At 35.7% G+C, this 24,832-nt stretch overlaps 5 protein-coding genes across 10 annotated transcripts in view; 2 read left to right on the top strand and 3 right to left on the bottom strand.

Annotated features, from left to right (window-relative positions):
- Positions 1-3,062, top strand: part of bon (tripartite motif-containing protein bonus) — a 41,267-nt gene extending 38,205 nt beyond the window's left edge. For 3 of the 5 annotated variants that reach the window (XM_014233691.3, XM_014233692.3, XM_014233689.3), the window contains exon 11: positions 3-3,062. In XM_014233691.3, coding sequence (XP_014089166.1) covers positions 3-338 — 336 coding nt within the window. In that variant the 3' untranslated portion in view covers positions 339-3,062. The remainder of the gene's footprint in view (positions 1-2) is intronic. The other 2 variants (XM_014233693.3, XM_014233690.3) reach the window with 1 other exon arrangement.
- LOC106616792 (meckelin) lies at positions 3,045-11,365 on the bottom strand. 2 transcript variants are annotated; one of them, XM_070109885.1, is made up of 10 exons: positions 10,931-11,365; positions 8,856-9,505; positions 8,430-8,753; positions 6,355-6,996; positions 6,018-6,287; positions 5,573-5,940; positions 4,466-4,622; positions 4,283-4,370; positions 3,951-4,130; positions 3,045-3,292 (listed from the first exon to the last, which is right to left on the bottom strand). In XM_070109885.1, exons 1-10 carry the CDS (start codon positions 11,166-11,168, stop codon positions 3,231-3,233), a joined length of 2,979 nt encoding a protein of 992 aa, XP_069965986.1. In that variant the 5' UTR covers positions 11,169-11,365; the 3' UTR covers positions 3,045-3,230. The 2 variants fall into 2 exon arrangements, with proteins under 2 accessions (XP_069965986.1, XP_014089150.3); XM_014233675.3 differs by having other exon boundaries at positions 3,967-4,130; positions 10,931-11,360.
- Positions 11,366-14,751: 3,386 nt separating this feature from the next.
- Positions 14,752-18,995, bottom strand: SMC5 (structural maintenance of chromosomes 5). Its single transcript, XM_014233713.3, has 16 exons — positions 18,825-18,995; positions 18,216-18,767; positions 17,913-18,159; positions 17,753-17,851; positions 17,403-17,696; positions 17,197-17,298; positions 16,914-17,122; positions 16,672-16,835; positions 16,475-16,601; positions 16,175-16,380; positions 15,892-16,109; positions 15,626-15,826; positions 15,324-15,548; positions 15,108-15,265; positions 14,925-15,042; positions 14,752-14,864 (listed from the first exon to the last, which is right to left on the bottom strand). The coding sequence occupies exons 1-16, from the start codon at positions 18,920-18,922 to the stop codon at positions 14,766-14,768; spliced, it is 3,117 nt and encodes a 1,038-aa protein (XP_014089188.2). The 5' UTR covers positions 18,923-18,995; the 3' UTR covers positions 14,752-14,765.
- Positions 18,996-19,261: 266 nt separating this feature from the next.
- Positions 19,262-20,754, top strand: Tgt (tRNA-guanine transglycosylase). Its single transcript, XM_014233708.3, has 2 exons — positions 19,262-19,519; positions 19,573-20,754. The coding sequence occupies exons 1-2, from the start codon at positions 19,388-19,390 to the stop codon at positions 20,656-20,658; spliced, it is 1,218 nt and encodes a 405-aa protein (XP_014089183.2). The 5' UTR covers positions 19,262-19,387; the 3' UTR covers positions 20,659-20,754.
- Positions 20,701-24,565, bottom strand: Gnf1 (germ line transcription factor 1). Its single transcript, XM_014233707.3, has 8 exons — positions 24,430-24,565; positions 23,669-24,356; positions 23,487-23,599; positions 22,779-23,416; positions 22,008-22,710; positions 21,791-21,942; positions 21,010-21,673; positions 20,701-20,950 (listed from the first exon to the last, which is right to left on the bottom strand). Exons 1-8 carry the CDS (start codon positions 24,436-24,438, stop codon positions 20,825-20,827), a joined length of 3,093 nt encoding a protein of 1,030 aa, XP_014089182.2. The 5' UTR covers positions 24,439-24,565; the 3' UTR covers positions 20,701-20,824.
- Positions 24,566-24,832: the final 267 nt, after the last annotated feature.

Here is a 24,832-nt window from a genome sequence, read left to right as displayed (position 1 = left end):
AGGAGGACTCAAAAACATTCACAAATGCAAAATATTTGGAGAACTTTTTCGAAGAACAATTATCCAAATGGCTGCCAAACTTCGCCAGCAAAACAAATTCAAACACAACCAATGGCAGTGCCAATACAAACAGCAACAATGCCGCAAGTCTCAGCAATAATAGTGCTTCCACATCCTCTGCAGCTTCGCCAGGTCTCATGAATTTAGCAACCGGCCCCTCGGCTTCACCCGGTACTATTGCATCAATGGAGAATGGTCGAAAGAGTTGCATTGCAGAATTCCGGCTAGACGATGACTCGTGCATTCCGGCGAAAAGATCACGTAAACTAACCGAATAGGATAAATTTAATCAGCTACTTAACAGCATGCTAGCAACAATCAATAGTGGCAATGAAAGTGAAGAACTGCTCGCGCTGCTCAGCCTATGTTGCCCACCACAGACGCAGCCGAGTCTACTTTTGTAATGGCCAGTCATTTGAGCGAAATGTGATGACAAAAGCAAGGACTTTCAAAAATAGTTAACGCTAATGCACAAAATTAGTAAAGCAAAAAATAATAACAAAAAAGTGCGCAGAAAAAACTTGAAACTTAGCGAAACTTACGCATGTGCAAGATAAAAAAAACCACATGAAAAATATGAATTATACGTGTTTGTTTTCGAAACCTCAAAATACGTATCGTTGCAGATTTGCTTTAGTGCAGAGCAAATTGTACTCATTTAGCATAATAATTACAAAGATTTTATTGGCATCGAATTTACACAAAACATGTCACTGCGCACGCGCACTGCATTATGGTAAGCTGGCTTCTGAACTGTATCGAATCAACATTGAGAAGCTTCCCTAAGCTATTGAAAACAATAAGCGTTAAATAATACTTTGATGCGAACCACTAGCTGTTTAAGTATAGACATTATTTGAAAGACATCGTTTTGAAATTAACTAATATTAATATATGTTGTAAATTTAATAAGATTACTTAAAGTAAATAACAAAAAAATACATTTTTGAACTTGAAAAAAAAACACACACACATACACTATGGTAGTTATAATATTTAGTGGTAGTTAATAATGTTTACAAAAACAAAATACACTTAATAATAATATCTAAACTAAAGCTGCACCCTAAAATAATTTTAAGAAAGTGAAGAACAAAGAATAAACACATCTTCATTGTATAGAAAAATCACAAATAACTCTACATTCGTTGCGCACGTTATACGCATACTCAATTGTAAATAAAAAATATATATATAAATTACCGAAACGTACCAAACGCACTTGGAATCAAAAACAAAAGCAAACAATGCAAAATTAGAAAAAAGACAATTGTTTAATTACCCTAGTACACTAAATTACCAAAACTTATTAAATTGAACTACTAAAACAGGCAACACGTCGCCGCTGCGTAACGATTTCATTAATCATAATGTTACATAGTTTAAGCAAAGTCTCATTCGCTGCAAATAATTTTGATTCGTAACTCAATTACCACGCATGACATAAAGCTGGCAAATTTTTCAACCATATCGCTACTATCATGCATATTTTCCAGTAATACAGCACATAAAATGTGTTTCACAAGCTAAGCTATTGTGTAACAGGCGTTCCTCATGACCTTTACAGCCCGCAACATATATTATTTCTGCAATTTGATTATACCTACCATGATTAAAATGTTTTCACAACCTGTATATAAGTGAATCATTATAACTACTTACATAAAGCCAGAAACGATTTTCCATAAGTGGCAGCTTTGCAATAAATCGTAAGTTTGTGATAAAATTTTAGAACAACAAAACATAACGTAACAAAAAATGTGGAAAAGTTGCGGAAAATTCGCTTAAATGAACATTTTAGTGCTTGACATATATAACTATGTCTGCATTACTGTCATTCTTGCGCTATATTTATGCAAGCATATATCTTTTTTTCTGCTGCTGCAACTAAACTAAATAGACAATGGCAGTGCAAAGCCACAAATCATATAAATTATAAATATAAATAAAAAGCATAGCGTAGAATTATTGTAATTAAACTCCTCATACCAAGTATTTAACATGTAAAAAAAGAGTAAACTTAAGACACACAAGTTTAGTAAACTACTCCAAATAACCAAGTTAAAGTAGTTTCATAATATTGCGACAAAAAAGTATTTAACATAACATAATTTAGTATTTTAATTTTCACTGAGTCTTTATTTTCTCTTTTGATATATTATATACATAGCTATGGTATAAATAACTGCTGTCCAGTTCATCATGACCACTATATATAGACGCATGAACGCATACTAAAATAGAATTGAAATTAAGAAGAAGTGAAACTCAAATGCGTGTTATTTAAGAATTTTATTTAATATTTTATGCAAATTGTACATGCCAGTAGTTGTTTTCTCACTATTATTATTAATATTATTATTTTTTGCTATTTAAGACTATAATTTACACTCACTAATAAACACAACACGATCAAATACTGATTATGCATAATTAAACACACATACACAAACATATAATGTCTGCGGGAAGACCTTTACAATACAAAATTACTGTCAAATTATAAGACAACAAACTAATGAAAGGCTTATTAATTTATGTGCAGCAATTTGTAGCAAATTCAATTCGACGCGTTAGCATAAACACATATGGTATTGTACATACCTATCATGCAAATGTATGTACATTTACATAATGATTTTATATAAGCATTCTTGCACCTTGCTCCAAACACACACGTATAATATGTATGTATAAATACGTATGCATGAATTTGTGCAGATGATTAACTAATATGGTAAACTAAACTTTGTAGATTTTATCGTAGATATAGGTTTACCTATAATTTATAAATATTGGCAAAGTTGTAATGCTAATGCGTGTGAAGTGTTGCTTACTATGATGAGAAGATGGTGGTTTAGTTTAGGCAATACATGTGCATGCATATGTTTGTGTACGTATGCATGTGTGAGATATGTTATGAAATTTAATGTCTACTGCACTATTTCTAAGCAAAAAAATATGAATTAATAAACAACTGAATATTTAATGTAAAACAATAACTGAAGTTTATCTTTACTGCGGCGATTATCGCAAATTTGTTAAGTTTTACTAAATTATAAATAATTTAATAATATTTCTGCTAATTATGCAATAAGTATTGCCATACAGTTCAGTATTTATTGTAATTTTGTTGCAAGATGCCTTTATCTTACAATAGAAACCGTTGATCAATGGAAGTCTTCGTTGTTACATTTTGGCGTTGCCAAGCCATGTAGAGATGTTGGAGCAGCTGTAAAAAAAAATATTTATTAAAACTATAAGGTGCTTATAAAGTATGTATGTAAAGTGTAGCAAACAAAGCCAGGCAACGTTTTATTTTGCTCCTACGACAGGGTCTAAGTAACTTCGGCAATTATATTTATAACCATCAAAAGACCGCAAACGTTTGCCAATATCATTCGCGAAATATTTTCTGCTAGTACTACAACAACAGAGTGGTATATTCAGTTTGCCACAAAGTTTTTAACACACAGAAAAAAACGTCGGAGACCCTACAAAGTGTATATAGTTATATATGCTCAGCAAGACGAGCTGAGCCGATTTAGCCATTTTCTATCTGTCCGTCTGTCTGTATATATGTGGACTAGTCCCTCAGTTTTTGAGGTATCTATCTGAAATTTTGCACACTTTCTATTTTCCTCAAGAACCTGCTCACCATACCACATAGTTGCTATACAAACTGATCGTTCAAAATCCAGTCTTTATATGAAAAACTTTTTAATTTCCCGAGATATATTCACAATCATTTGGCATGGATTATTGTCCAAAGCAACGGTACAATCTCCAAAGAAATTATTCAGATCGGACCACTATACCATATAGCTGTCATATAAACTGATCGATAAAAACCCAATCCTTGTATGGAAAACTTTTGTTTTTGTACATACATGTTTTCAGGTATACCTTGTTGAGTATATAAACTACTGCCACAGCTATTATTAAATTATTTGTCAGCATATAAATCGCTAGGAGCAAGGCCAATTCCATTGTGAAGATATTTAAACTGTTGCCGTAGAGCAGTAACTGTTTAAACGATTTTGCATTATCAATATAGAACGTGCCCTTATCTGTAATATTAAAAAAATATGAATGAATTTATTTTTACAATGGGTTAAAATTTAAATCGTTAGAAAATTTAATATTTCGTTATTTGAAATATTAGATACAACTTTTCTTTAATTGTTTTCTTTAAAAATTTACTGTCATCTGACGCACTTACTTTCGGTTAAATAATTATCACATTCACAGTTCAATAATTTCTCAATGAAAGTTTTCTCCTTTATTATATAATCCATATCCTTGATAGCCTGTAAGCAATGAAAGTATATCGTATAAACTTTTACTTATGTACGAATGCTTTTACTACCGTTATTTTTAATATTTTGAATGACACTACACTTACGTGATCTATGAAAGCGCAAAGAAAGCGATTTAGATTATTGAAAGTGGCTGCGCTGCGTTCCATTGCCGCATCGATCGTATTGATTTCCTTCTGAAAATGTGCTTGAGATATGCTATACGAGCGTTGATAAGGCGCCAGCAATTTCTCAAAGTAAATTCTGTCAAAAAATAATAACGATTAAAACCAGACATTTTATATATATGTATAGAAAAGTTAACTCTTATTATCATACAAGTAAACTATTATCATAAAGAGAGCCTTATCATACATATTTGCATTTGTAAAACTTTAATAGTTTCCTTGTTTTGTGATTAGTTTGCATATACCTTCGGAAAATAGAACTTATTCTGTAAAATAGGCTGAAACGGCTACCAGAAACAACGGTTTTACAAAATATACTCTTTTTTTAATGAGTAAAAATCAGCTAAGATGTCAAGGGCAGCTAATCTGGCTATAAGAGCAAATATTTTGCCAAATGACTTCTAACTTTTTCTGAAGGGTTTTCTCACTATTTAATTTAATAAAACTACATCCAACGAGTGCTGCTGAGGTTCAAATTTATTGTGAATCCGTGTAAAAATTTTGAAATTAAAAACGTCAAACTTTTCCTCAGTCTGTGGGTTCTAATCTCATTTTGCTTAGATCTTAATCAATCAGTTCAATAATATACTTTTTCGTGAATATATCATTCTACAACAGCAATTTTATAATACAACGAACCAGTTAATTACACGTCGTGGTGATGGCTAAGCTTTCAGTAAGTTCCCCTTTTTTTATTTTACGGAGAGACTTATGGTTTAACAATACCTGCACTCAAATTCTATATATCAATACATACATGTCTCTCAATTGAGTTGCTTGTCTAATGATAGTTCTAAGAAGAAGATAGTACAGAAGACCAGTACCAACTAATTAACTCACTCGTTACGACTCTACAATTTTATATTTAATCTACCAATTTTATAATTAAATATACTCTGCTTTTCGGAAAGATCTTAACAACCCATCTGCGTATTTCCATTGTTGATACAACAAGTATATATTTGACACTAATATTACTTGATCGATGATGTCAATATCTACAAAATAACTTATTATGGAACTTACCGCAAATTCAAAGGAGGCAAAATTATATAACTCTGCTGATCCGAATCGCCCAATAAACCTTTGCGACTGCAGCGATGCTGTGAGTTTCGATGCATCTGCGCCAACATCGAGTACATGTCAGTATCTGCAAAACCATTAGGAGATCTGCCATGTATATAGAATCCAAAGCTTTGCTCCAATAGCATGAAAACAGATATATTTGACAATGAACACAGATCGATGAATTTTTGCAGAGGATCACCAAAAAGGCGGTTCAAAATAAAATTACACACAAGTAATTGAGTGATGTAGATCAGAATGCTGATAGTAACAATGAAAAATAACTGTATAGCAAGATCTTGGCTAATCCAATGAGCTGTCAAGAAAACCTGTTAAGGGAAAATAGAAATTCAAATGCATTTATGACACACTCGTAAGTATATATGTGTTGTGAAAGGCCTTCAACCTGAGCCAATGGAAGCACCAATAGTCCCTGCCAAGCTGCAGAATGTTGCTGTTTCACACTCAAACGTATCCATTCATTTGCTATAAAAATTATGCGCCACGTCGAGACATTCTCAGTGGCAAATGTACGCACACTAGAGCACACTGAAGACGTCTCCAGATTATTCTTCAAAGTGAAGTGATTAGCCTCACAACTACGCGGACGCTCCCAGTCAATGAGAAACAGATCAAAGCGGCTGATTCGCCAAAAATGCACGCAAATAAATATCAACTTGAAATGAAAGAAAACTAATAAATGACATTCTCCCGTGCAACCAAGCAGCACTCGTGTGGATTACCTTCAAAAGAACGGCTACATAAATTAGAATTTCCAATGAGCGTTGATCGTCTTTCATGATAGGCAATGTGATCGCAACGGAGCGCTGTGTGAGAAATTGCATTGGATAGACGAGAGTGTAGAGTACAAAGCACAATAAAGATGCATTCGCCGCGTAAGAGCTGAAGTGCAACAGGAATACCAGCAAGCATGAGGATGGTGCACAGCATTCAATTGTCGCAGTTGTTGTTGTTGTTAAGGCATTATGGCGTTTCCTGTAGTTAAGCATTTGCAGCATAGCCATCGATAACGCGATGCATAAAAAAGCCGGTAGCATCACTTCAAACATGAACTTCCTTTGTGTGGGCTCTCCCATGCGCGCAAAGGTGATTTGCAATTTAAATGGATGCACTGCATTCAGTGTTGTATTGGCGCTCAGGTCAATATGCCGATAGCGCAGCTTCACCAGGGGTATACCAATTTGATTGCGATCATGAATTTCATAATGTATTTCGAAGGATACCACATATCTTATGCTATGGTAAAGTGAGAGCTTAAATTCGTCCTCATATTTCGACTGCTGATCATGAATGCGGGCATGTCGGGGTTGGGCTTCAATTAACTGGAACCGCTTTACCAATTGCCATTCTGCCGTTTGAGCACGCTGAAAATACAGAGGGTTCAGAATACCGTTATAACAAAGGAAAAAAACAGTATCGCAAGTGATAACGGCTTAAAGTAAATGTTTCGTGGTTTCGTTGTCGACTTACAGGTACGTCGACTTATTTTTTCACTTTTTCCGTGAACATGGCTTTCTAATATATATATATTTCCCAGAATTTCTAGGTGCAATACAGGGCCTCAATAAACTAATCATATATCAGTTTTTTTAATGCTAAGAGTTTGATTTTCCTCTAGGAACGGCCTGTTTCTTGCAATTCTGCTTCAACTTGTCGCCTCCACGTATTGGCTGGTCTTCCTCACCTCCCTTAAGGATTCGATTCTAATGCTATTATTATATTGTCGTCTTGGGGGGGAACCATTTCCATTTTCGGTGACGTATTTCATGGTGGACAGGTGTCTGTTTGGTTGCGGTCCAAAGATCCCCATTACTACACTCAAATGCAAGTATGATAAATTTGAAAAGAAAATTCGGGGTTGAACGCAGAATCCAATGAACTTTACAATTTGAAATCCATTAGCCATTCAAACTCGGCTTAAATAAAGGGAAGGCGAAACCCAACCACATATTTAACAGAGATGTAATACCTATGCGTAAGTGAAGAACGGCGCATCAAAGGAACGATGAGAAAATGTAATAATATTTTCAGCTTCGCAATAGTTTTCAATATGTTTCTGAGGCTATATAAGTAGTTATAATTATTTTCTTTCTGCGCTATATAATTCCTCTGACAAAGATGAACTAACTGATATTTTAAAGTTTATGCTGAACTGTTCACTGTAGACGGGAGAGTAGGAATATCTACATACTTGTATAAGTAAATATATTCAATGTTAAGATTAGACGAAGAAAGTTATTTTGCTCTTAACTAAAATAAACTGAGTCCACTTATCAGGCTTTTGGTTAAAATTTGGATTTATTAGCTCTGAGACTTCAGATTGAAATGATTAGACGAGAGTATGCAGTAGCATATACAAACATGTTCTAAGTGTCATAGACATCTCATGTTAAAGAAGTACAAAATCCGTGAAGACAACACGAGAGCAAAATTTGGAGAAAGTACTTACATATGTATGTTAAATATTTTAATATACTTGTATATATACTTTATGCGTTAACAGCTCTATAAAAGCTAATCTCGCTATGCTGGACCATCCACCATTAAGTGCTGGCCCGGTTACCATGCGTTCTAATTGGTTATTACGAATGATCAAAAGTCAAGTCAAAGGTACAATACCAACTCATTCCTCGGTCAAAGTATACATACTTGTATAAATATATAAAAAACTTGACGATGGTTCTGTTGATTGTTAGAAGAGAAACGGAAATTTTGCAGTTTTTCCACGCATTACCCTTCATTTCATTTTATTTAAAATGCTCGCTCGTATATGGTATATCAAATATCACACACTTACCAAATTCTCAGGTGATATGTCCTCAATTAATATTGGCAGCACTTGTAAATCATATCTCGTTTCACTCGAAACATTCAAAAATAAACTCAAAAAGTTATTATTTGCGTAAATTTTTGCCAAATCAATCAGATTCTCCACAGTCAATTCGCAGCGAATCGGTTTGGTGAAGCGTGCAAATTGTATTTCCTGTTGCGAACTCCAAACGGCGGCATCGCTTTGAGCATGCATTTGGCACAAATTGACATGACTCATTTTGAATGCACCCCAACGACGCAAACTGCCGTCCAAATGATAAGCAGTGCTGAAAAGTTGCAGCTGCTTCGGCTGAAACAAGAAATGCTTTTAATACACTTGTGTATTTATGTGCTCTTGTGTCTGTATATCAATCACTTGAGAGTCACGAGTGTTAAATGCAGTCGTACTCACACTAATACCCAGAGGCTCCGTTAACATTTTGGCGGTCTCTTTGCCTTTTTTATAGAACAACGACGGCTTCGTTGCCTGCAAGTGCTCGTCCATGCTGGCATACTTGATGGCCACATCGGAGACTTGGCTCAACAGAAACGCACTACAGGGCGAATTCTTATCCGCAGAGTAATGGGACATTATACAGAGATTCGCCAGTTGACTGCAGGCAGTGTTATTGCGTAAAGCCAAACAGAAGAAGACCACAAACTTCAGATCGCCAAAGTGCACGGCGTTAGCGCTGGTCGATTGCCAAAAGGAGTTGTATTTTAAATATGGTTTGAGCACTGCATTCGCAATGCAATAGTCCAGATAACGGTAGTTATATTTTAAATCGCAAATATTGCAAATGCCATTCGCATGGAAGCCGGCTGGTGTTAGGCGTATCGGGCTAGTTGAAGCAACCGAACGCGACGCGAAGTCGTGGTTGGTTTCAGTAAAATTAACTAATTTATATTCACAATGTGTTTTACTGGAATTAGCTGTTACAAGTTGACAACCATTGTCGTTGGATAATAAGTCGGAGCATTTCTCTGCGCATAACGGATTGCGGCGTTGTGTGTCGTAGAGCGCAATAGTCACATAATTGGCAGCGCACTCGCAGGAAAACTCTAAAATAAATAATAATAGTTATTATTATTTTTAATCGGGAAAGTTAGAGGAAAGGTTCTGTAACACTAAATACCATAAAGTAGGGATGAGTATGACATTTTGGTCTTTCAAAACAATTATAAAAATTGGAGGAGCAAGAACGAGATGACACGGGTAAAGCTTTATTCTACAAACGCTTGGAGGCACCTAAAATGTTGTAGCTCTGACGTTTTCAAAATCAAACTAGGTAACTTTCAATTAAGTATGAAAAAACAGTATTTGGTTCTACTCTGGCTGCTTGGCGAAACTTTGTACAAAGAGCATTAAAGAAGATGCAATAGCTTTGATAGAATTGAGAGTATAGTTATTCCTAGCACCACCTTCCATCATGGAATCAAACAAAAGATCGCGATAGCTTTGAGCAAAATATATTGTGAATGATTTATCCCTCTCTCTCTTAGATCTCAAATAGGATGAGCTATACCTCCTCTCTCATTGAAACGCCAACAAAGTAAGGCTGGTGTCAATTTGTGAATCGAAGAAACAATTCTCTCGCCATGGTGGAATGGTACAAAATTCGTTAGGCGATTATAGCGCTTATCAAGACAAAGCTGATCTGGGTACCAAGACATAGGGTCATCCGGGTAACTGATATTGTTTTACTTGAATACTTATAACGAAGCACTTTATAACTTCTAGTAATACATATTGTCTAATTTTGTATGGATACCTTACCACAGAGCTCATATATAAAACATTTTTGGCTTAGAAGAATACTACTACATAAGAGTTTCGTCACGAAGACGTAAATTTGTATAATCAACAGTGATGCATCGAACTAATCACGAAATGTACCAGTTTAAGAATTTTTTGCCTTACAAGAAAGAGCGCTCAAATATTTGTTCTTGTATGAAAAACCTTTGTATTTGACAAGATATCTTTACGAAATTTGGAACGGATCATTATCTAGTAATAATAGAATCTCCGAAGAAATTGTTCAGATCGAATCACTATAGCATAAAGCTCTCATACAAGCTGAATGATCGGAATCAAGTTCTTCTAAGGAACCTTTTGTACTTGTGAAGGGTATTATAGCTTCAGTGCAGCCGAAGTTAATGTTTTTTCTTGTTTTTTTCTTAGCTTTTGCACTGGTATGAGGCTGGACAGACTTACCAAATCTGACCATTGACAACTAGTAGGACATCACCACGTAAAAAATACTAGTACCAGTTACTTGAAATAAAACCGTGGGCTGATTAGCAGCGACTTGATTTGACTGCAGGGTAAGCAAGTACATCTGAGTTCACATAAATACATACCTACATATGTACGGTATGTATGGTATGTAGTACATAGCCCACTGCACATGTATGAACATTTTAAAAACAAATTTCATATTCTTAGGTAATTGGTTGTGTATTTGAATCTGTTTAATCAATACTTACTATCTGGTGTTGATTGCAAGTTTTCCTCCTCCTTGCCGCAGGCAACACAAGAAAATGTGTCCAAATCATAAAATTCGTTATGTTTACATTCGCGCATGCGATGGAAATTGTATGTGGTGTGACTTGAATTGGCTAATAATAATGAGGTCTGGACGTTTCCGGGTCCCGATGGCAAAGCTGCTAACATTTGGAAGAACAAGTTTACGTAAAGGAAGCACCGTTTTATGAAAATCCACATTTTATTTCAATTTCACTATTACACTGCAATAACAGTGCTTTTTAATATTTTTTTTTAGTTTAAAAATTAAAATATTCTGACTTTTCAAACTGCAACAAATGTCACTTTGCTCGAGCGATGACAAAATGCTAACTAAATAATTTGAATGCCGGAAGCTTTGCACTAACCCCAAGCATACATATGTACATATGTATGTATGTATAAAGCTAAGTCATAAGGACAACGAGGGTTACAAGGGAAACCGCAAGGTGCGTGCATGTTTAACATCACTTCGTTAGTATGTAGCAGTCGCCAGCAATGTGATAATTCAAATGAGGCACGTATTTAAGTTTTGTTTACAAAGTTACTATAGCTACCCTTACCACCGATTGCGGTATCGCATGCAAATCAGCGAAAGGATTTCGGTTTGCTCGCAACCCCCAATGTAGTTATATACACATATACTGTTTAATGTAGAGACTTAAGTTCAAGATTCTGGCGTGCCTTAGTTGTTATACCCTGAACAGAGTATATTAAGTTTGACACGAAGTTTGTAACACTCAGAAGAAAACGTCGGTGACCTTATAAAGTATATAAATGATCATGATATATATAAATGATAGCCCCTCATTTTTTGAGATATGGATCTGAAATTTTACACACGTCCTTTTCTTTCCAATATCATGCTCATATGTTGGAATAACAGATATCGGACCACTATAGCACTTATTTTTGCGGGTGAGGGGGTGAACGGGTGACGTTCCATTTTTCTTATTGAGATATTTACATCTGCGCACCTGCGTCCAGGTCCCGCTTTTTGCTGCGAAGCAAAATTGCTGTGAATATCTGGATAATCCATCCAGCAGTTTGCTTCGTTCTCCACCATGATGCTGATTAAGTAGTTCACGTTTATTGGGCCGACCAGGTCTTCTACGAATATGTGTTCACCGTTTTTTTCTCGAGTTTTCCCATTCTGTGAAGGTACTTTTTGAAGTATCCGTGACCGAATAGCAGCTGTGTTATGGGTAGGTCTGTTATAAGTCTGGCCGTACATCTGCCGCGACTCTCATTCTCCCATCTTCGTTGCCATGCTGATATCATATCTTTCTTTATTTGTTCTAATGCGCTCTTTTTATATTCAGACGTTTTTTTTAGCTCCCACAGCTTTTTACTTTCGTATGCCAGAAGGTCGCAATTGACCGCATTACCGCTTATAACTATTATTATATCACATTATAAGGTAAGCTGATGCAACACTGGGGGCTGCGGTGCGGTGCCACTACCGGTTTTCCTTTTTTAGCACATCTACCCAGATATCTGCTCCGTATAATAGAACGCTAATAGTCGTTGACATTGGGAGCTTTCTCTTTTCTTTTCTCCGCTATCTGTCGTTATCCTTCTAGTTTGGTACAGCAGTTTTTTATCTTTAGGTAGCTCTGCACCACAGCTCTGAGTTATTCGGGGAATCTAAAGCTTTTTCGAGAGCGTCGATCATGTCCTCCCATCTAGCACTGTTGAAGGCATTTCGGACGTATAGAGTCGCCAGCAAAACTACTACAAGTATTTTATAGTTATAGCATCCACGTTTTTACACTTTCAGTGACGCATCTAATAGCTCCTAAAGTTGACCTGCTGGGTCTAAAGCCGTGTTGTCTAGGGTAGAGTCCTCCAGTTTCGTTGATGGCCGCTGCGAGTCTAGGTTTATGTAGCTTTTCATAAAACTTTTCCGCTGTGTCGAGCATGCATAGGGGATGGGAAGTTGGGATCACCTTTTTTTTTACTGATTAGCACCATTCGTGGAAGTCTTATAGTCTGTTTTGGATCACTAATCCTTTTTTTGGGTGCTCTTCCGCACTTACGATGTGATCTATTATTGGCAGCGGTAAAGTCAGGTGGCTTTGCTTGAACTCCGAGTTTATCATTATTTTTTTCTACCCAATTCCCTAGGCGTGGTAACATCCTCTCGTAGTTCCTCCAATTTTCCGCATCCATTTCTAGAATGCGCTTTCCTCTCGAATCCGTGTTTGGCATACCCCACTCAGCACTACAATTTTCGAACAAATTGTTCAGATTGGACAACTATAATATATAGCTGTATTAAAAACCGACCAATCGAAATCAAGATAAAGATTTTGCTATAAAAAACGCACCTGTGAAAGGTATTAAAGCTTCGCAACCGAATTTAACGTTTTTTCTTGTTCTTATTACACTTGAACCTATATTTCCTTTATATGTATGTGTATCTGTTTAAAGTACAATGACCGTTAATTCTTCAGCCTAATTGCCATTAAATAAGTCCTTGTGTCATCAGTATACATTATTTTTATGCTCTGGACTATAACTTTTATAACAGAGCACTTGAAATAACTACTCACTAATAATAATATTTGAATTAGCCAATTCAAGTTGAACTGGATTTATGAAACAATGATTTTTTTTTCTATCTTAAGGGTAAGACCAGCCAATTTTTATGTAAAATTGACCAGAATTTGAGTCAGAAAATTTCTGTCTAGTCGTTTCTGAGGTATCGTGTAATATCGGCTTCTTACTAAGACGGTTAAATATTTGATTTTGACTGTCATTTGACGTTTTTCTTTCAGGTAACTATTGGTTTCAACGGCGTTCAATCAGAGCATGATAGATCGGTGCGTTTAGGGGTATGCAAAAAAGGGGATTACTATTTATGGGACTCGTTTAATGCTGGGTATCTCGAGATTAGGTTTCATACGTAGAATTACCAAGAACGCAAATTTCACGCGCTTTATAAAACTTTTCTGTTATAATTTTTTAGTTTGACTCCTAAGATATTAAACAGAGGAAGAATTTTACTGTTGATGTCGTCGCCAATGATCAACTTCAGCTTAGTAAACAAAGCGATAAAGGCTTTAAGGTCACTAGGCTCCCGGTCACAGAAACATTTTCGACAACAAAAAGGCAGACAAGTTGGCTAAGTCAGGAGCCTTTATAGACGAAACCGAGGCAGAGACATTCAAAACTTCGAATGCCTAATTACAAAAAGCATAGCCGAGATAAGTAGTTTCATTGAGAGCACCAAATAGTTTGAACATAACGACGGAACGTGATATCAAGGTACAAGGTCCTACGATAGTGTATCAAAATGGCGCTTTTAGCGCATATTGTGCCCGAAGGCGCAGCATTCTTACCTACCTACATAACTGGTATTTCATAAAGGTAATTGGTATTTCGTGGTAGCTACTAAATGTCAACAATTATAAGTCTGAGCTATGCACTTCGTCCAGTTGGTAAAAAGAGCGATATTGAGCTCACATGTCCAGGGTTAGATTTGTTGTAGAAGTGTCAGTAATCATGCAGCCCACCCTGCTGTATTATATTTCCACCAAATAGTTGACCTCTAAAACTAACATCTACAAGAAGTGGAATAAGAAACTACATATTTTTTATGAAATTAAAAACATATTTTCTTATTAAATTATAAACATATTTTTTTATGAAATTAAAAACATATTTTTTTATTAAATTAAAAACAAATTTTTTTTATGAAATTAAAAACATATTTTTTATTAAATTAAAAACATATTTTTTTTATAAAAATTAACAGTGAATAATAAAAAACAATTATGAATAAAATGTTATGCTTTATATTTGGAATGCAAAAGTGTTTTGTGTTTGTACCATTTTGCCATTGAATACTATGTGCACCGACATACGTTCGTTATACGTCAGGTTTGGCAAAAGCTGAAACAATTTCGAACATTAGAAACAAACGCTTACATAAAATAACAAAAAAGTACATGCCTTTGGAGTCACAAAGAAATATTGTGCACGTCCGACTTGCGTTGTTTCCTTCACAAGCATTTCAAATATCTTACGCTCATTGTTAGCGTCCATGCCTTGATTGATTTCATCCACACAGCTGTTATGATAATAAAAACCGGTAAATAATTGCATGCAGAAATTTCAAGGGTAAGGTAGTTTTACCGAAAAGGAACGTGTGTGATGTGTTGCAGCGACAGCGTGTAGGTAGCTATGGCAACTGCGCGCTCGCCGCCGGACTGCGTGTGTCGATCAAGCGCCTGTAATTGTGCATTACTACGATACTGTACCATGATTTGTATGCCGTACGTGTCGTAATCGTGCTATATAACGACATTATTAAGGACTGAGTTTAAAAACACAATGTGCACGTGTATGTACCTCATCGCGTCTGCTCAAGTTCACTTCACCTACGTAATTCATAGAAGTCATAAAATCACTGAAATGCTTATTAAGCGTCATAACAATATTTTCGATTTCGGGATACCAACGCTCATGCAGTGTATTTATTTGCGCCGCCAAGCCATGACGATTCTGTTCGGCATTCTGCATTTCATTCTTAATTCTTTCGATATCGGCACATTTCTGTCTGAATTCTGCAGCGATCTAATTGTGAACAAATTTAATAAATATGTATATATATTCATATAAATGTAGTGATTTATTATGTTGAGAGTTTTTACATTCTGATCTACATCTCCCATGCACTCTAAACGTCCTTTAAATTCATTTATGGCTTCCTTTAATTCGTCCATAGTATCTGGCAACATATTGAAAAGCTCGATTGATTTACAATTTTGTTTAGCCTTTCTAGCCTCTGCAACTTTTGTTTCCAATTGCTGCTGAGTCTTCTCTAATGCACGCGTTACGGTTTCGACCATGCGCTAAGCATAAATAAAATTAAAGTATTTGTTATTGCAAACTATTATTATATGAATAAGTAAATTACCATTGCTTGATCCTTGTTATCTTTGGCTTCCTTTATGTTGTTAATTAATTCTTCATTTTCTTGCTTAAATATTCGTTCTTTTATAACTGCGATCTTTTTATCAACCAAAATCTGTTGCAAATTTTTTAAAATCTGTATTTTTTCATTTTGCAACTGCATGATTTGTTGCAAGCAACTTTTCACTTTCTCTTTGAAATTCTGCGCCAATTCGGGTAAACCTACAAAGCATAAAAATATATTGTTTCTAAAATATATTGTTATAAAGTTGAGCGTTTTCACGCACTAATAACATTGTTTTTCAGTTGTTTCACTTTGTCCTTCTGTCGCCGACACGTCTCCTCTAATTTAGGTCTCTCCTCCAGCTTGCTTTTGATTGTACGGATTTTGGTCATTGTATCTTCGCGTTTAACCTTTATTTCTTCAATTTTAGCCTCCAAAGCCGTACGTTTGTTCTTCAGCACGTCACTGCCACGTATTAATTCACGCATGCTGCATTTTTTTTTTGAAGAATTGTATACATATAAGTCTTGTTTATATTGATGTATGTGCTAAATATATTTAAATAAATTTTTAAACTGCTTACCGTGCCTCATTTTGTAAAATTTCATTTGTATTTCTACTGGTCAATAAGTTTCTACCGCTAATTTGCTTTTGCATAGTGGACTTTTCACCTGAATAACGGGAAACCCTAACAGAATAACATTGATTACCTGATACACAGAATAGAATAGCAATTATTAAAAGGGTATATTAAGGTTATGCTACTTAAAGATATTTTACCGCCAAAGAAAATATTTATGTTGTTTGGAATGTCATCAGTTTTATTATTAACATCAGCTGTACCTATGGGTATAGTATGTATCCGATTTAGACTGCATAAGTAATTAATTATTGCTGGTGGGCCTTCAATCAGGTCAATTAAATATGCAGTAAAGCCACAAAACCTATTTGAGTAATATTAGAAAAGCAAAATTAATAAAAATTAATTAATAAAGTATGCAACTGTTTCATTACAATCGTACCTTATGCTCTCGATTGGTATGTCAGGGCGATAGTTAATTCTACTAGAAGTTGGAGCATGCCCAACATTAATGTGAAGTTTCTGTTTGACACATAATTCACTTACAAGCAATGAAACGTCGTCTTTATCCTCGCAAGTGAAAGCGAGTAGATCTCTTAGGCTGATTATGTTTTCGAAATATTTGGCATGTTCGGGATCTAGCACGCTTAACTATATAAAAAATATAACTCAAATTTAAATTAATTTAAGTTTTAATTACAATATATATAATATTATTGGTTTACCTCTAAAATCATGGGTTTGTAAACAGTGCCTTTAAACAACTGCTGATGATCCCTTAACCATTGCACTGCTCGATAAACATCTGGAAATTTTGCTTTTAGTAACTGCGAAAATTAAAATTTTCTATTTGAATTTGAAAAGTTTTGAAGTTTGTTAGATTTAAAAATAATATTTGCTCAAGAAATATACAAGCTTGCACTTTTTTTACCTCTAACTTTTGCGCATGCACGTCATTTGCGCGCTCTAAGCGTCTCTTTAGAAACCCAATTTCTGGTGCATACTTCTCATCTAATTCACTGTTAATTTCCAAACGAACTTTCATATATTCTGCTAATTCTTCTTTCATTTTATGTATTTGTTGGGCTAGTGCATTCATCTCAGCTTTCCACTCGTTTTCTGAGTTATTTTCTTTTACTTTAGTTAGATCTTGCAGTAGCAAACTCAACACTTTAGTTTCTTCTTGCAAGTCTTTATCGTAATCTGCTTTTTCGCGTTTCTTTTTCTATATTAATAATAAATATTATTTCGTGTAAAGCAAATGTTATGAAGTCAACAAACCGAATAGATTGTTCGTGCCTGCTCTATGCGATCTTTTAATTCTTTTATATGTTCCTCGACGTTCTGTTTTTTTGACGCAATCGTTTGCTCTTCTTGTTCCTATTTCGTATATATTATTATAATTATTTATGTAAAGTAATTTAATTATATTCCAAGTTACCTTCTGCGCTACGCCTTTAGCAAGTTGCTGTGAAGTTTTCGCTATATCGTTTTGACGCCGCATTATATCATCGTATACTTTTTGCTCCTCTTCAAGTTTCTGTTTCGCTAATATTAAATCGTTGGTTTGTCGCTTCTTTTGTTCTCCTAAAGTGCGTGCATCCAGATGCAATTTTTTGGCTTCGCAAACATCCAATTTATTTTGGTATTCTTGTTGTTCATTGTAACGGTCCAAACGTTGCTCAAGTCTGTTAAATTACAGCTATTGTTTGGTAATGATTTACTTTACTTAAGCTTAACTTACGTATTGCAATGTGTTTGTAACTGCTCCAATTCCTCTTTCTTTTTTCGAACGCCATCACCCTCAGACAACTGTTCTTGGCGCAATTTTTTTAATTCTTCGAAATTGTTGTTTGTTTCTTGGCTACAAACCGAATTGACGGTATTTATGAAAATTGTTTGTGGATCCATTTTGGCAAAGTCTTGCACTCTATCTTGTGGCAGAAATTGACACAAATTGCCAATTTGAATTTTATATTCCATTATTTCCGACAAATATTTTTTCTCCACCACGATATTTTCCCCAATCATGAATGTCGATTTACCATTGCGTGGAAATCTTCTTTCGAAAGTCATAAATTTTGCGGGTGTATCACGGTAGATCTCAACTTTTATAACGGCTTCATCGCGCCCATTTTTCACGTAATCACCAATAGAACTTGAACGTGATAGCAATTCAGGTTTGCCCCCTAAGCCAAGCACTATAGCCGCCACTAACGTTGATTTTCCAGTGCCATTTGGTCCGATAATTACATTCAAGTATTCTGTTGGGTAAAATGTACACTCTCCGTATGTGCTAAAAGTGAAAAAGTTTTAAATTCTTATTTTCAAACATTTAAACAGTAATAGTTACACAAAATTTTTACAGTAAACACTTTTGATTTTTCCTCTTACGGCAACATTGGGTTTAATGTCGGTGCATTGAATGGGTCGATGAAGTTCGCTCGACATGTTAAGGAATAGAAATATAACTCTTAAAAATTAAACTGAGGTAATGCGCCTTGCAAAATGAAATTCAAGTATTTCTAAAACTCGATACCGATTCTACTAGACAATCGATTTTTCTCATAAAATAATCGCTTTTTCGGAGTCGACCTTTACTCCCGAAATCAATTGAGAATATTCGATTTACGGTTAGGTAAATAGCAGACATTCTCTGCAAAATGTATGCTAAATTATAAACATAGTTGGTATATTTTTAGTGTAAATTAATTTGAAAATCAACTTTGGTTAAAAATTATAGCAAGTAATTTTTTGTAAATAGTCTCTTTCTGATTAAGATATTCAAGAATTGGCAACTCTGTAACACTTGCCGGTGGAGCAATGTCAACATATATATATGAAAACAATACTTGTGTTTATAGTGGACATAATTCTTTTAAATATTTATAGTTTTATTGGAACTATATAATTAGTATGACAACTAAAGTACCACCTCTGACTTACAAAGTAATTGCTGAATGTTCTATTACGAAGGCACGAGCCGGTCTAATGACACTTCGTCATGGTGCAGTCAATACACCAGTGTTCATGCCTGTAGGCACTCAAGTAAGCTACATAATTTAGTGTTTTAATTTAATTATACTATATAATATATTTAGGGTACCCTGAAAGGTCTACTGCCGGATCAATTAATTGAACTTAACTGTCAAATACTGCTAGGTAACACTTACCATTTAGGCATGCGCCCTGGCATTGAAACACTCCAAAAAGCTGGTGGTCTACACAAATTTATGGGTTGGCCCCGTGGTATTCTAACCGATTCGGGTGGCTTTCAGATGGTTTCTTTGTTAAAGTTGGCGCAAATTGATGAGAACGGTGTAAACTTTTGCTCTCCATTTGACAATAGTGAATGCATGTTGACACCTGAACATTCAATTCAAATTCAAAATACTATTGGCGCGGACATCATGATGCAGTTGGATGATGTTGTCAAGACTACTACTGTTGGTCCGCGTGTTGAAGAGGCTATGCATCGTACAATACGCTGGCTGGATCGTTGTATAGGTGCACATGCTCGTGATGACGATCAAAGTTTATTTCCAATTGTACAGGGTGCATTGGATCCTGAATTGCGCAAAAAGTGCGCAGACGCATTGATACAGCGCAAAGTGCGGGGTTATGCTGTGGGCGGTCTCAGTGGTGGCGAAAGTAAACATGAGTTCTGGCGTACGGTTCATGTGTGCACCGATCTGCTGCCAAAGGATAAGCCACGCTATTTAATGGGTGTTGGTTTCGCTGCTGATTTGGTGGTTTGCGTAGCGCTTGGTATAGATATGTTTGATTGTGTTTTCCCCACACGAACAGCTCGTTTTGGTTGCGCGTTAGTTAATACTGGTCAAATGAATTTAAAAAATAAAAAATACGAAAACGACATGCGCCCAATTGATGATGAATGCGAGTGTAGCACATGCAGCAGATATACACGCTCATATTTACATCACATTGCCGCTATGGAAGCAGTATCATGTAGTTTGTTAAGTATACATAATGTAGCATATCAATTGAGGCTAATGCGGAGTATGAGAGAAGCTATACAGCGCGATCAATTTCCACAGTATATCTGCGATTTTATGGCAAAACATTTCGAAGGTGAACTGGTGCCATTGTGGATTAGAGAAGCTTTAAAAGCGGTCAATGTGGAATTGCCGCCTGACGAAGATAAAGTGAAAGAAACAGTAGCATGATATTTTCGTTCAACGTATGACTAATTATTTAATATAAATAAATGATGTATGTATGTATTTATTCGAATAAACAGCCAAAAATACATAGTAAAGGAATTATTTGTATTATTCATAGTTAAGAACACAGTAAACTAAATTGTGATTTGAAAAAACAAATGCATCCTGATTATTTCTTTGCCTTAGAAGTTGATGATTTGCCTGTCGACTTCTTACTTGCTGCACTGCTGCTGGTCGCTTTAGCCTTTGAGCCCGGCTTGGCTTTTGACGAAGTTGTGGCTGAACTCTTTTTTGCCTATAAAATTAATTCATTTGTTTATATGAAATCAAAAAATTATTGTTTGAATATTTTACCTTAATCAAGCCATCATTCTCTATTTTGTCCTCTTCCTCATCTGAAAGTGGTGCATCTCCACCATCTTCCCCTTCCATGCCATACAACTCGGTTTCCTCGGTTGCTTCAGATTTCTTCTTCTTTACACCAGCATGTACTGAATAGGAGTATGCAAGTACTTCTTTATTGTAAGTGCGTGTCAACGCGGCCTTCACACGACCATCTACTTCATCCAATAAACTCTTTTTGCCTGGCCACATTGCAAGTTCGACTAGCGAGTCAATATCTTCTCGCAGCAAATGATATTCTTTAAGTATTTCCAGTGACTGCTCTACACCTTCCATTCCCAACTCTTTAAGTGGGCGTACGATTTTCGCCAACAGAAAAGGTGCATAGTCCAGACGTATGGACTGACGTGATGCAGATGTTCGTAAACGTGTGTGATCATGAATCTCTTGAGCTAGACGACTACGTTTGTTCGATCGCGAATATTTGCCTAGCCAACCAGGAAAATTTATTTGTCCGGTGAAGTGTCCACTCATATACTCTCCTGGTAGTACGGAACTGAAGATGGCTTGAGTTGGCAGTAGCGACCAAGCGGAATTGGAACGTATGCGTTTGTCCACTAAATCACCCAAACTTAGTGCATCTGCTGTGCTGGCTACCTTGGATGGAATATCCGATCTAGAAACGAAATAACGACTCTTTAGTGTATTAAGGTTGGAACTATATTATTGTCTGGACTATTATTTAATTAGTTAATATAACGCTAAAACCAAACAATATTTTTACTTCACTTACTTGGAACCGGTGGGCGAAACTTGTAAGTAATTTTGTTGAACAAATAATGGTCCCATACTGTAATCTTGAAAGAATAAATCACATTTGTCATTCAATGACATATGTTTGTGTTCTTCAGCAGAGAATACTTTACGCACCACCTCCCATGGACCCTGCAATGAAATGTTTAATGCAGACCTTCTATAAAACAAAAACTTATATATAAATTGTAAAATACCATTTTCAAGTCTTTCTCAGCGGTTTTATTAGTTCCTTTATCGCTAGTTGGTAGTTTTAGATATTTGCCTGCACTTAATAGCGAAATGTGATTTATCGACTGACGTATATCATTATTGGTCGCTTCAATTATTTCATCCACCTTATCGCTGTCAATTTTAAACCCTTCTTTGCAGCAAATACTTAAAATACGTCCCTTGATCTGTTGCGTACGTGGTTTATTGAAACGCAAATCGTAGCAATAGTTAACGAGTGAACGCATTTTCTGATGGTTACGATCATTACACATGCATATAATTGGCACTGAGGATTCTTTAATGAGAGCAATTAACTCCTGTATGCCACCGCGATCTTCATTACCAGCCATTCCATCAACTTCATCCATTAAAAGTACATGCTTCTTTGTGACCGTTTTGCCTTGTCCATGAAAATATCCAAAAAGCGATTTGTTGGACAAAAGCTCTGCTACATCTTCCTTAAGAAGTCGCTTGCTACGAGTATCTGATGCATTGAACTCGACTGTGTCGAAACCCAATTCTTTACAAACCAGCGTAGCTGTGGTGGTTTTACCAATACCCGGCGGTCCTGATAGCAATGCTGCTTTATAAAAGCTACCATCATCATTTTTAGCCCAAGGATTTGGCTTTAGTAGCTTTTTTTTGCCATCATGGTTGATGTACCATTTGGAGAGCCAATTTGTTAATCTATGTATATGTGTGTAAAAATTGTATTTCATTATATAGAGGCGAGACCTTTAGTGAAGCATACTTACTTTGAAACATTACTTGTCGGTCCGAATTGCCCAACTATTTCCTTGACACTTGTTGGCTTATATTTGTCGACCCAGGGCAGCATAGTATCATCAATTTCCTTTTTTGTTACGACATTGCCTTCGCTTACACCATTATTGACTGCTGCAGTTTCGATTTTCTCCGCTTTTACTGCAATTTTATTATCTTTAGTAGGAGATTTCTCCTCTTTAATTCCTTTTTTTGGAGAATGAATTTTAAGTTTTTCATCACTATTCTTTTTCTCTTTCTTGGAACTTTCGTGTTTTACTTTTTCGATATGTTTAATATCCTTTTTCTCTTTAACTGATTTCTTTACTTTCTTAGGACTTATGAGCTTTGTCTCTTCTTTGACAGATTGCTTTGATAGGTCTCCGGATTTTTCACGTATAAGATCTAATAAGCCATCCTCACTTATGACATTTACACCGAATTCCTCGGCTTGTGCCAATTTTTTGGGGCCCGCTTCCTCTCCAACAATTAAATAGTTTAGCCTTTTACCCACGGTTGTCATCACTTTACCGCCCAACTCTTTAATTATTGACGCTGCCTCGTCGCGTTCAAGTGATTCTAAGATTCCGGTTACTAAAAATGTTAGTCCGGCTAAGCAATTAGGTTTGCCCTTTGAAAAAATTTAAAATATACTTGTACTTTTTAACCACCAGATTCATAAGACTAGGAAGCAGTAATACCTTTGGAACTTCTTTAGAGCCCGGATTAATAACACTAGCTCTGTTTTTATACTTCTGGTAGAGTATGGCTGACATGCGTTTGCGTTCATGGCGTTCTTCATCAGAGAGCACACCTATTTTTATACATATAGTTGGATAATCACATTAAACATTCTTATCTATATATATTATATAATGCTTACTGCTTTCCAAATCCTCACGAAGTTGTTTTTTAACCTTGGGTGTACCTTTTTCCTTTTTGTTCTCCGGTTTAGGTGTTGTGATCTTCTCTTTTTTCCCTTTATCAACAACAGAATATTCTTTTTCTTGTTTGATTTTTTTTGGTGTGTGTGTATCTATTGATTTTTCCAACTTGGTTGGTGTATGTTTGTCCTTATGAGGACTCTTTCGCGGCGTTTTCGACTTTGAGCGTCGCACTCCTCGCTTTTCACCTAATTTGTCGTTTTCTGCTCGTATACTCTCATCTACGTCTACTTCCATAAGGCTCTTATCGATTTCATCATCTTCCAATTCGATTACAGCTGCTATTTTTGGTGGTGGTGGTTTCTTGGCCTCTATACGTAAGGTTTCACCACCGAAAAGTGCAGTAGGATCGACTGGTTTCAGTTTCTTTGAAGGCGAACTTTTCAGCTTGGACAATGATGGCTTCTTATTGTTCTGTGTTTGTATAGCATGAGGTGACTTATCTGTTCGCTTTTTCTTTGCCGGAGTTTTCCCTTTAGCTTGGGGACTTTCTAGTATTTCATCTTCGTCGCTTGATATAACTCGAGCAGTGCGCTTTTTGCGTACTTTATTCCGTAAATCATCATCGTCATACGACGGTTCAACTTTCTTTTGCGTAGCAGTGTTTTTTAAGAACGTTCTTATATCCTACAATCAAACAATTAAATAAATCGTTGTATTAAATATTTTAATATCACATTATTGATTAAAAGAAACTTACTCGCTGCATTTTAATCTGTGTAATGCCGTGTGTTATAAAATTTAAGTTACTCTAATAAGTAAATAGCCACAAATTTGTACAACTTAACACCGGCAATTTCCGCGCAAAATCATTTTCAAAATGACACACAGCTGTTTTAAAAATATAGTTGCCGTATTCGAAATATATAAACAAATACGGAAAGCTCTACCAGAGAACGTAAAATATATACGTTCTCTGGCTCTACTTCAAAAACTAGAGACCGTATATTATCAGAGAACGTATTTATTATAATTATCTTAGCCACATACCATTGCGAAAATGCACTGCTTTATCAGCAAATGTAGCAGGGAAACAGATAAGGCAGGTTTATATTTCTGATTGCTATACCCGGAAATTTGACATTAAAAATAGTAGTAACAGA

The sequence above is a fragment of the Bactrocera oleae genome, chromosome 2 (assembly GCF_042242935.1).
Source record: "Bactrocera oleae isolate idBacOlea1 chromosome 2, idBacOlea1, whole genome shotgun sequence".
NCBI lineage: Eukaryota > Metazoa > Arthropoda > Insecta > Diptera > Tephritidae > Bactrocera > Bactrocera oleae.
The sequence above is the reverse complement of the archived record's forward strand: the minus strand, read 5'-3'. Positions and strand labels throughout refer to the sequence as shown.